The 12,865-nt window shown below is 41.2% G+C and overlaps 1 protein-coding gene across 3 annotated transcripts in view; it reads left to right on the top strand.

Annotated features, from left to right (window-relative positions):
- phf21b (PHD finger protein 21B) overlaps positions 1–12,865 on the top strand; it is a 158,665-nt gene that overhangs the window by 53,475 nt on the left and 92,325 nt on the right. For all 3 annotated transcript variants that reach the window (XM_059977981.1, XM_059977982.1, XM_059977980.1), the window contains exon 5: positions 4,254–4,511. In XM_059977981.1, the coding sequence (XP_059833964.1) occupies positions 4,254–4,511 (258 nt within the window). The remainder of the gene's footprint in view (positions 1–4,253; positions 4,512–12,865) is intronic.

Here is a 12,865-nt window from a genome sequence, read left to right as displayed (position 1 = left end):
TACTGTCAAAATGAATCCAAACTCAGGTTGGAGGACCAACATCTTATACACAGGCTGGGCAGCCTCCAACCTGATGGCATGAACATTGACTTCTCTAACTTCTGTTAATGCCCCTCCTCCCCTTCTTACCCCATCCCTGACATATTTTGTTGTTTGCCTGTTCTCCATCTCCCTCTGGTGCTTCCCCCCCCCCCCCCTTTCTCCTGAGGCCTCCCGTCCCATGATCCTTTCCCTTCTCCAGCTCTGTATCACTTTCGCCAATCACCTTTCCAGCTCTTAGCTTCATCCCACCCCCTCTGGTCTTCTATCATTTCGCCTTTCCCCCTCCCCCCACTACTTTCAGATCTCTTACTATCTTTCCTTTCAGTTAGTCTTGATGAAGGGTCTCGGCCTGAAACGTTGACAATGCTTCTCCTGGGATCTGAAACCAAGGGATTCTACCTGGGAGGAGGTGGGGTGAGAGTAGAAGTGCAGAAATGCAAAATATGCAAGTGAGAGATTCAACAACCACTGACGAGGGAAAGCGAAGTTTCCTGCAAATGATGCTGCCTGGCCTGCTGTGTTCCACCAACATTTTGTGTGTGTTGTTTGAACTCCAGTAGGTGTATTCTACAACTATAGCTGGAGGGTGGTGAATCTGTGAAGTTTATTGCCATGGTTATCTGTGGAGGACAAACCATCGAGTATATTTAAAGCAGAGGTTGATAGGTTCTTGGTTAGTGACTATATCAGAAGTTATGGAGAGAAGGAAGGTGAATGGGGTTGGAAGTGAAGGTAAATCAGCCATTATTGACTGATGGAGCAGACTTAATTATCTGAATAGCCAAATTCTGCTCCTATTTCTTAGTCTTATGGAATATTTATGATTGTGGCTGAATGCAAATCAGCTGTAAGCTTAAGTTTTTCAACCAGATTTTATTTAATTCATTAATTTGATTTAGAGATATAATGCAGAATAGGCCCTTTGAACCATGCTATCCAGCAACCCCTGATGTCACCGATTTAACCCTAACCTAATCACAGGGTAATTTACAATGACTAGATAATGTACCCGGTATGTCTTTGGACTGGGAGGAAACTGAAGCACCTGGGAAATACCCACACATTCCACGGGGAGAACATTCTGAGACTCCTTACAGAGAACCAGAGGACGCCGTGATTGAACTCCGAATGCCGAAGTCCTGAGCTGCAATAGCATTGCAATAACTGCTACACTACTGTGACACCCCATGGTTGGATATGACTTCTTTTCCAAAAGCAGTTCTTATTCCCAGAGCAAAAAAAAAAGACTGCTGGAGGGATTCAGTGGGACAAGCAGCATCTCTGTGTACCTTCCACCCCACCGTCAAGTTCACTTGTGCTGTTTCTGCCACCTCTCTCCCCTTCCTTGATCTCTTTGTCTTCTCAAGGCACAGGCTATCTTATAACATCTACTATAAACCCTCAGTTTACCAATAACTTAACTATGGTAGACCACTTCCATCCTCTGTCTTATAAGGACACCAATCTGGTGTCACAGTTTCTCCTTGTCTGCTGCATCTGTTATTAAGATGTTATTGCCATCCAGGACATCTGAAATCATTTGCAGGAAACTTCGCTTTCCCTCGACAGTGGTTGTTTAATCTCTCACTTGCATATTTTGCATTTCTGCACTTCTACTCTCACCCCACCTCCTCCCAGGTAGAATCCCTTGGACCTTACCTTTCACCTTGCGAATTGATTGCAAATCTGAAACTCTCTTGCTTTTATGTTTTTTTTCCCTCTTAAAATGATTGTTCTTAGTAATGTGATTTTGTATAATATGAGGTTTCTTTGGGTTGCAACTCACGTTATTTATAGAAGAACCCCACGTACTAATGGAATAGAGTCAGGAAAGCACACAAATCAAAGGAGTAGGCATATTAAATGATAAAGCATATTTGAAGCTATATTGTAATACTTACATTTCCATTTTAAAATTATGAAACTAAGCTATCTTAACAGTTTATATTTTTTATTTAGAAAACTGAGGGGTAGTTTAAAATGTATATGTTTAGCAAAGCCATTCCCTCTGGTAATAGCAACTGCATCACAGAAAAAGGCCCATGCAAGTGACCCAAGTGCTGCATCTGCCCATTCACCTCCATTCAGGGCCCCAAACAGTCCTCCTAGGTGAGGCACCACTTTACCTGTGAATCTGCTGAATTGTCTATTGTGCCTGGCACTGTTGATGCAGCCTCCTCTATGTTGGTGACTCCTGTCGTAAATTGGGGTACAGATTCGTCGAGCACCTCCATTCCATCCACCAAAAGCAGAACTTCCCAGAGGCCAAACATTTTAATTCCCATTTCGACATGTTGGCCCATGGCCTTCTCTTGTGCCACAATGAGGCCATACTCAGGGTGCATGAGCAACACCTTAAATTCTGTCTGGGTAGCCTCTCACCTGATGGCATGAATACAGATTTCTCCTTCTGGTTAAAAGATATCCCATCCTCTTTCCCTTTCCTTCTGTTTCCCACCCTGGCCTCTTACCTCTTCTCACTTGCCTATCACTTCCCTCTGGTTCTCCTCCTTCCCTTTCTCCTGTGGTCCACCTTCCTCTCCCAGTTCCTCTCCAGCTCTTTTCCTATCCACCTGGCTTGACCTATCAGACAGACAGACATACTTTATTGATCCCGAGGGAAATTGGGTTTCGTTACAGTCGCACCAACCAAGAATAATGTAGAAATGTAGCAATATAAAACCATAAATAATTAAATAATAACAAGTAAATAATGCCAAGTGGAAATAAGTCCAGGACCAGCCTATTGGCTCAGGGTGTCTGACACTCCAAGGGAGGAGTTGTAAAGTTTCATGGCCACAGGCAGGAATGACTTCCTGTGATGCTCAGTGTTGCATCTCGGTGGAATGAGTCTCTGGCTGAATGTACTCCTGTGCCTAACCAGTACATTATGGAGTGGATGGGAGATATTGTCCAAGATAGCATGCAACTTGGACAGCATCCTCTTTTCAGACACCACTGTCAGTGAGTCCAGTTCACCCCCACAACATCACTGGCCTTATGAATGATAACTAGAATCACCTTCGAACTATCCTCCTTCTCCTCCACCTTTTTAATCTGGCATCTTCCTCCTTCCTTTCGAGTCCTGAGTCCAGCATTTTGTGTATTTTCCTCTGTGGAAAATGCCTGCTTGAATTTCCCCTGTCTATAGCACTCAAAATTTTGTATATTTCTGTCAAATCTCTCCTCATTCTCCTATGCTCTGGGAGGAAAAAGTACTAACCTATTAACTTTTCCCTATCATCAAGTTGGGTCTTCAAGTCCCAACAACATCCTTGTAAATTTTCCCTGTACTCTTTCAGTCTTATTGGTCAAGAGACCCAGTCGTAAAGTTACAGTGAAACCACGTTGGAATGATCTCTTGCAGCATTTACTCTCATAAAAGATAAGGCATTTTTGTTTTGGGCTCTCTTCTGAAAGGCAGTCTCAGTTGAAAACTTAAGACTGCACAAAACCTCTTGATTTTGATCATCCACTACAAACAATTTAACTAGACATTTAATTTACCAGCTTATTTTTAGGGGTACTATGAAAAGAAGCCAGAGTATCAAGATGAATCTTTTGAGCACAGGGGAGACTTACAAACTCTACACTAGTATCACTTAAGGTTGAGATCAAGCACTAGTCACTGTGCTACCCAAGTATAATTTGGGTCTCTCTTAACTTCAAGCGCTGTCTGTTTAAAACATTTTTTTTTATCCCAATAGCTGAGTGAAGACTGACTGGACTCGAAATGTGTCCTTTTATTTTTGTAATATTAAGTTAACTGTACTGTCTTAATTAATATTGGGTCAAATTAATGCAATAAGTCTTTACAAAAACTCCAAGCAGCTCGTAGAATGGGGGAAAGAGGCAGAACGAGCCTCTTGGATTTGGAGTGGGCGAGAGGAGGTTAGCTGGAAGCCACGAGCAGATGAGCAGTGGTTTGGCCACCACTGCCTGCCCACCAACTGGAGAGTGTCGTGGTTAAGGGTCAAAACACTCTGTGAAGGTTGGGACCCACCTGATGACATCTGCTCCTGGCTGAAGGCTACGGGTTACCTCAAGGTATCTGGAGAATGCACCCTAACAGGTGTATGTAACAAGTTCCTTTTATTTGGCCATGATAAAATTCATGCAAGTTAATGTAAATGTTTTCACTAATTTTTCATCAGCTGAATGTACACATTTAAGCATTTAAAAAAAATGAAACTTTCTTTATTCTCTTTCAGAAGCTTGCAGTGAGAAGTTGTCCTGTTGGGAGCACCAAACCTATTTCACTCATCAAGGCACCTAACCAGAGCATCGCAATATCAGTGGTGCCATCCAAGAATCCCATCACCATGGTTACTGCACACATTAATGGACAGAAGACGGCTAGTACAGATCCTCCACAGATGGCCCCTATCAACCTCCAGACAACAAGTAAACTGACAGGGAGCAATTTGAATTCCACTGGAAGGCGGGTTCCAGAGACATCAAACTCACAGGTAGATGCTGTTAAATACACTAAACAAAAAAAAATTAAAATACTTGTGCAGAAATGGTGTAAAATATCTAGATTGGTTGTGGAGTGATGATTTAAAGTATCAAAGTTCATTCACTGAGAAAATATAATTCTTATAAAGATAGTTTGTGATAACAGATAATAGATTCTTAGTTTAAAAACCTAAATTCCCTATGCTCTGTCATGTGAAAGTTTCTGCATTACATTTTTCAGAAGGGTTACTTTTCTTAAATATTATGTCATGCAAGAGAAACTATGGTGTGTTGTACTACAGGTAGTCCCCAGGTTACGAACGTCTGGCTTATGGACAACCTGTACTTATGAAACGAGGAAGGAGAACGCTGTCTGCTATTTTAAGTCGGATTACAACGCCGTCCGCCATTTTAAGTCATTGCCGTTGACACTATGTTGAGTGTGTAACTTTGTATTTGATTTAAAATTTTCTTGGCAAGATTCGCCCTGACCCTGCCCCCCCCCCCATTCCAGTCAGCTGGTGGTGCAGTGACGTCAGCGCCGGGCTCAAGAACAGAGGCTCCCGAGTTCCATCCAGTGACAGACCGCTCCCGTGCCGGGTTGATGTCAATCCAGTGACTCCCGTAGCCTCCATGCCGGGTTGATGTCGAGCTCACAACTCGACCTCGTAAAAAAACACTGCCACCTCCAGTTTAAATTCCCACATGGAATATTGTGGAGGATCAAACACCCAAACCCAGCACAGACCCCACTTGTCCCATTTAACCTGTCTTAGTGCGGCGGACTTTAGGACCTGGGGAATTCAGTAGGATGGTCCTTAGGACCCAGCGGACCTTGGGAGCTGGCGGAGGTTGGGACCCGCTGCCCGCAGTGTTTCTGTTCCGTTGATGGGAAGCAATCGCAATTGAAAATCAAGTGGAAATAATAAAGTGTTTGGAAAGAAGTGAAACACCATCGGTCATTAGAAAACCATTAGGCGACAGTGGGTCAACGATCGGAACAATTTTAAAGGAAAAGTGAGAATAATGGAGCATGTGAAAGGCCCTGCCCCGATGAAGGCTACAGTTATTAATAAGCAACACAGTGGTTTAATTATTGGAATACATATGTTTCTTAAGTGTTTTATTTGCATAGAAAGGTAAAATATATACTATATACTAAGACAAACGTTTGACTAACTGACGCTGAATAATACCAGATGTACTTGTTCCAACTTGCTTACAAATCTGACTTAAAGACGAACTCAGGAACAGAACTTGTTTGTAACCCGGGGACTGCCTGTATATAATGTTCCATTTAATACTCTTGACATGGTATTGGAAGTATTTTTAAAAAAACTTCTGAAACAGCTATTTTATTTCATTTTCAAACCTTATCTGTACTCTATTTACTTTTAAAACATGAAATCTCTAGATTATATTTTGCCTTTGTATCAATGATAAATAAAATGAGGTAAGTTTTTTTTAAACACGGAGAATGGTTAGGTACCTGGCTGGTGGTAGAATCAGATACAACAGTAATGTTAAAGATGCATTTAAATTGATGCATGTATATCAGGAAATGGAGGAATGCAGAGCATGTGCAGGCAAATGTGATTACTTTAGATCGCCTTCATGGTCAGCACAGATCCTTTGTTCTGTTCTCTGTCTGTTCAGACAAATGTTTTGGATTTGAAAGAGTGACTATTAACAACGAGAAAATGTTGCTACAAAGAAGTCACTTCTTTTAGCATATTTAATGAAGTATATTGCAATACTCCAAAGGTAAAGCATAAAAACAAAGCAGTAAGGGAGACGAGTAACCTGATGTATTACTTGTTTTTACCTTTCTCAATAAAACTTAGGAAGTGATTTCCCAAGAAATGACAGTTGTAGCTTGTGTTCAGAGGCACTTTTTAATTATATTGAAAGCACCTTTGACCATTTCAAAATGAAAGGGGTGAGAACACCAAGATCAGATACAAAAAATATATTTCTATCAGTTTTGTTGAATATGGATGCAGCTAGCCCATCTCCACTTTCTCATGAGTCATAGAGCACCACAACGCAGAAATAGTCCCTTTGGCTCATCTAGTCCACTTTGACCTATTATTTTGCCTAGTCTCATCGACCGGCACCTGAATCATAGCCCTCCATACCCCTTCCATCTATGTATTTGTTTAAGCTTCTCTTAAATGCTGAAATAGAACCCACATCCACCACTTCTGCTGGCAGCTCATTGGACACTCCTACCACCTTCTTAAGTGAAGAAAAAGATGTTGATGGTGGTGATGAATCTGTTACTTTGGTGAAGATACTCAGTATTGTTGCAGGGATAGTTCCCAAACTTAGACTCTTGACAATCTATGAGTGGCATGATATTGAAGAATCAGAATGGGGTATAATTTAGAGGTTAACCTGCAAAGTGGCAGTGAGGTTTCTGGTTAAATAGACTGCATTGACCTGGATGTTGTCAAGCTTATTGAGGGAGTTGCACTTGTCTCAACAAGGTGGGGGGGTGTATTTCATCATACTTCAGATGTATGCTATGTATATGAAGAAACAGCTTTGGTGTTTCAGGAGGCAAGTTACTTGCCGCAGGATACCTAGACTATGATCTGCTGTATTAGCTATGGTATTGATATGTCCTTGAAGTTTACCTTTATTGATAGCTGTAAGAGACTTGTGAAGAAGAACTAGGACAGATTTAATAGAATGACCAGCAGATCAAGGATATAATTAATCGCAAACGTAAGGCATTCTTGGATTGGAATCTCCTGCTTTTCTCAAGGGAAAAGAAACAGTTTTAGAGGCACCTGCAGTGGAGTTCCACTGGAAGATCAGGGGTTAAAGAACAGTTGCTGGATTTTTGGATCGAAAGAGCACAAGAGAAAAAGCATCAGGGACACAGAGGCAGGCAGTGCTCACTGGAAGGAACACTCCAAAGACCTTGTTAATTATTATTCTGCTCTTGATGCAAGCTCAGAAGCCAAGCTCCAACCATCACTGATTCATATGACATCTACCAAGCTGATCTTTGCTGCACTAAATGACCCAACACCATCCGTACCCCAAATGTGGTGCCCTATCCGCAAAGTTCCTTCAGCAGATTCTTACTTCAGCATTATTATGGTTATGGCATCTGAGGATTCAGAGGATTTCCTGGACTGTGTTGTGGCCACAGAAAGTGGGGCAACTTCTTTTCATTGGGTGATTCTCAACATCAATGAATTGATAAAAGAACCCATTCACAGTTTTACTCAGTGGAACGAATATTGTCACTCCTGATTTCATTACAGTCTTGGTTCAGACGTGGATACGTAAATAAGTAGATCCCCTTTAACTTTTGACCAGCGGTATGACTTGCTTCATCACTGATATTTTTTTCATAAGAAAATAAGAAATACAAGAGTCATCCATTGTGTATGGGACTTGCTCTGCTCTTCATTATTATTCTAGCTGATTCAGTACTTTGTCCAAGCTTTCAGATACCATATGGTTTTATTCTTTTAACTTGTGAAGAAAACCCAGTAGTTTCAGCAGTGTATATATTAATCACTGAGATCCTCATACCATAAGATATAAAATCCCCAAAATGCATGGTTTTCTGTGTGAAGAGACTTTTCTTAACAATTTTAATGTCTGATTTCTTACTCTGGTACTGCTTCCTAATTTTGTTCTTTCCAATCTGAAGAAACAGTGTCCTGCACGTATACTATAAATTTTTCTCAGATTCTATGTCAGAACAGAACAACCGCTCGTGCTACTAAGCTCTAGGAAATATAAAGCGTTGCATTCAATAATCAGAAATTCTTCCATGGATACTTAGAATATTTAACTTGATCTTAACAAGAAAATTGGGCTCAGGGAGTGATAACTGTTTTGTTGATACCCAGCTCAACTCGGGGGCCATGACTAAATTGGTCCACTCAAAGAGAACAAAGCAGGGCAGTAATTTGGTAGTGGAAAGAAAGGGTGAGTGCATGAGTGATGGGTAAGCACAGAAAGCTCAAGCTGGTTTAAAGAATAGTATGAATTACTGTGAAAGTTGGAGAACAAAATTACAAAGCTAGCTGAATGGACCTGTCATTTGAGGTCTGTGCAGACTGAAAAATAAGAATGCAATCATTTAAGTGAAAATCCAAAAAACCAACTGCAGATGCTGTAAACCTAATTTTAAAAATAACAAAATACTATGAATTTTCATATGGTTAGGCTGCAAATTTTTCTGTGACTTGAAATGTTGACTCTGTTTCCCTTCCCACAGGTGTTGCCTGATCTGCTAAGTATTTCCAGCATTTTTTGTTTGTTTTGCAATCATTTAAATGTTTGATACTTCCCCCACTATCTTGGGGTCAGTCCTTCAATTAAATCATCTGATCACTTGTTATGGAGTTTGATTTCTTTCACCCATTTTCATTAATGCAGTTGTGAGATTCAGAAATGCAATGAATGTGATGGTTGCATGACCTATAAATGAAATCTCTTGAGTGTCATGAAGGGTCCTTTGTCCAAAACATTAATTGTTTATCTTTTCATACATACTGTCTGACTTGCTGCACATTTCCAGAAATTTCCATTGTTTTTTGTTTTTTTTTAATCCTACGTGCATAAATCTAGTCAGCCAGGAAATTTCCCATCATTTTACCATTGACAACTTAATACAAGCAGACTAGCTTAATATTATGATAACTCCTCATTAAGCCATTTTGACTCCTATTATTCTAAAATGTTGCCCTTTGTTTAACACATCCCTGACTCATCTTCCTTCCTGAATAATATGACTTTAAATATCATAATCTACTGAAATTCTGTGAAATTAGTACCCCTTTCTAAGTAGTCACAGTGGCAGTCGATTGGACCATTCACTTTGTACCTTTGTCAAAACATGAAATAATGCTTTTTAAGGATTTGCAAAAAGCTTCAGTATAAAGTCTTATGAGGAAAGATTGAATGAGTTAAGGGCATTTCTCTTTGGAGTGACGGGGGAAGGAGAGGCAAATTGATAGGTGTATAAGATTATGAAAGGTATAGATAGAGTGGAGAGACATTACCTTTTTCCCAGGACGGCAATGGCTAATACCAGAAGAGATACATTTAAGGTTAATGATGCAAAGCTTGGGGGAGATGCTCGGCTTGTACGGGAGAGTGAAAAGATAATTGATCAAAGTTGCAGGGAAGTCGTCACCCCAAAGTTGCAGGAGGCAAGTAGCTGGGTGACTGTCGAGAGAAATGGAAATAGGCAGTTAGAGCAGAACACCCCTGTGACCATTCCCCTCAAAAGCACTTTTGTGGGGGTGACCTCCCAGGAGAATGCCATGGTGACCGGGTTAGTTACTGCGCATGGGTCTGGAGTGCAGAAGGGAAAGAGAGAGAAGAAGGGAGCGGTAGTGATAGGGCACTCAGTAGTGAGGGGAACAGACAGGAGACTCTGTGGATGTGAACAGGACACCCGGATGGTATGTTGCCTCCCAGGTGCCAGGGTCAAGGATGTCTCGGATCGCGTCCACAACATTTTGGCGAGGGAGGGGGAGTAGCCAGATGCCTTGGTACTTATTGGTACCAATGACATAGGCAGGACAAGCAAAGAGGTCCTGAAAAGAGAATTAGAGAACTAGGTAGAAAGCTGAGAAGCAGGACCTCCTGGATAGTAATTTCTGGATTGCTGCCTGTGCTTTGCGCCAGTGAGGGTAGAAACAGGTTGATTTGGCAGATAAATGCGTGGCTGAGAAGCTGGTGCTCGGGGCAGGGTTTCAGGTTCTTGGATCATTGGGATCTCTTCTGGGGGAAGTATGACCTGTTCAAAAGTGATGAGTACCAATATTCTTTTGGGCAGGTTTGTTAGAGCTGTTGAGGAGGGTTTAAACTAATTTGGCAAGGGGATGGGAATTGGAGTGAAGGGACACTGGGAAAGGATGGATGGTTTTAAAAAAAAGGTAAAGATAGCATACAGTCAGACTGTCAGGAGGGGCAGGCAGGTGATGGGACTTAGTTGCAGCCAACAGGCTAAGTATTGAAACATTAAGGATGCAGAATCAGAAAGGATAACATATGGTACTCAAGGTGTTGTATCTAAATGCGCATAGTATAATAAATAAGGTGGATGATCTTGTTGCACTATTACACATTGCCAGGTATGATATTGTGGCCATCACTGAATTGTGACTGAAGGATGGTTGTAGTTGGAAGCTAAATGTCCAAGGTTACACATTATGTTGGAGTGATATGAAGGTAGGCAGAGGGGATGGTGTAGCCCTACTGGTAAAGAATGCCAATAAAATCAGTAGAAAGAAGTGATATAGGATCAGAACATGTTGAATCCTTATGGGTTGAGTTAAGAAACTGCAAGGGTAAAGGACCCTGATGGCAGTTATATACAGGCCTCGCAACAGTGGCTGGGAGGTGGACCACAGATTACAACAGGAAATAGAAAAGGCATGACAAAAGGGCAATGTTACTTTAGTTATGGGAGATTTTAACGTGCAGGTCAATTAGGAAAATAAGGTGGGTAATGAATCTCAAGAGAGTGAGTTTGTTGAATGCCTAAGAAATGGCTTTTTCGAGCAGTTTGTCACTGAGCCTATAAGGGGATCAGCTATTCTGGATTGGGTGTTATGTAATGAATTGGAGGCAATTAGGGAGCTTAAGGTAAGAGAACTCTTGGGAACCAGTAATCACAATATGATTGAGTTCAACTTGAAATATGAGAGACGGGGAAGTAAAGACTGATGTAGCAGTATATCAGTGGAGTAAAGGAAATTACAGTGTTACAAGTAAACCGCAAGGAGCTGATGGCAGGGATGTCAGCAGAGCAGCAGTGGCATGCATTTCTGGGAAAAGATGAGGAAGGTGCAGGACATGTGTATTCCAAAAATGAAGAAATGCTCAAATGGTAAAATAGTACAATCATGGCTTACAAGGGAAGTCAAAGGTATTGTAAAAGCAAAAGAAAGGGCATACAAGAAAGCAAAAATTAGTGGGAAGATGGAGGATTGGGAAGTTTTAAAAAATCTACAGAGAGCAACTAAAAAAAAATCATTAGAAAAGATGAAATATGAAAGCAAGTTAGCAAATAATATCAAAGTGGATAGTGAAGGTTTTTCCAAGTATGGGGAAGAAAAAAAGAAATGAGGGTGGACATAGGACCGCTAGAAAATGAGGCGGGAGAAATATTAACGAGGGACAGGGAGATGGCTGATGAACTAAATGAGTATTTTGTATCAGTCTTCACTGTAGAAGACAATGGCAGTATGCCTGATGATGTAGTGTGTGAAGGAAGAGAAGTGGATGCAGTTACTATTACAAGAGAGAAGGTGCTTTAAAAAGCTGAAAGACCTAAAGGTACATAAATCACCTGGACTAGAGGAACTACACCCTAGTGTTCTGACAGAGGTAGCGTTAGAGATTGTGGTGGCATTAGAAATGATCTATCAAAAATCACTGGACTCTGATATGGTGTCAGAATACTGGAAAATTGCAAATGTCACTCCACACTTTTAAGAAAGGAGGAAGGCAACAGAAAGGAAGTTATAGACCAGTTAGCCTGACCTCAGTGATTGGGAAGATGTTAAAGTCAATTGTTAGGATGAGGTGATGGAGTACTTAGTGACATAGGATAAGATAGGACAAAGTCAGCATGGTTTCCTTCAGAGAAAATCCTGCCTGACGAACCTGTTGGAATTCTTTGAGCAGATTACAAGTAGAATAGATAGAGGATGTAGTGGATGTTGTATATTTGGATTTCAGAAGGCCTTTGACAAGATGCCTCACATGAGGCTCCTTACCAAGTTAAGAGCCCATGGTATTACGGGAGTTACTAACATGGTTAGAGCTTTGGCTGATTGGTAGGAGGCAGCGAGTGGGAATAAAAGGATCCTTTTCTGGTTGGCTGCTAGTGACTAGTGGTGTTCTGCAGGGGTTGGGAACCACTTTTTATGCTGTATATAAATGATTTAGATGATGGAATAGATGGCTTTGTTGCCAAGTTTGCAGATGATACGAAGATTGGTGGAGGGGCAGGTAGTGTTGAGGAAACAGGCAGGATGCAGAAGGGCTTGGACAGATAGGAGTACGGGCAAGAAAGTGGCAAATGAAATACAATGTTGGAAAATGCATAGTCATGCACTTTGCAAGTAGGAATAAATGCACGGACTATTTTCTACACGGAGAAAATCCAAAAATCTGAGATGCAATAGGACTTGTGAGTCCTTGTGCAGAAAAACACCACAAAGGTTAACTTGAAGGTTGAGTCGGTGGTGAGGAAGGCAAAAGCCATTTTAGCATTCATTTCAAGATGTGTAGAATAAAAGAACAAGGATGCTGAGGGCTTCACCTTGAGTATTTTGAACAGTTTTGGTCCCCTCATCTTAGAAAAGGTTGTGCTGGC

Source organism: Hypanus sabinus, chromosome 8 (genome assembly GCF_030144855.1).
Source record: "Hypanus sabinus isolate sHypSab1 chromosome 8, sHypSab1.hap1, whole genome shotgun sequence".
In the NCBI taxonomy this organism is placed as follows: domain Eukaryota; kingdom Metazoa; phylum Chordata; class Chondrichthyes; order Myliobatiformes; family Dasyatidae; genus Hypanus; species Hypanus sabinus.
This window is presented reverse-complemented; position numbering and strand designations above follow the sequence as displayed.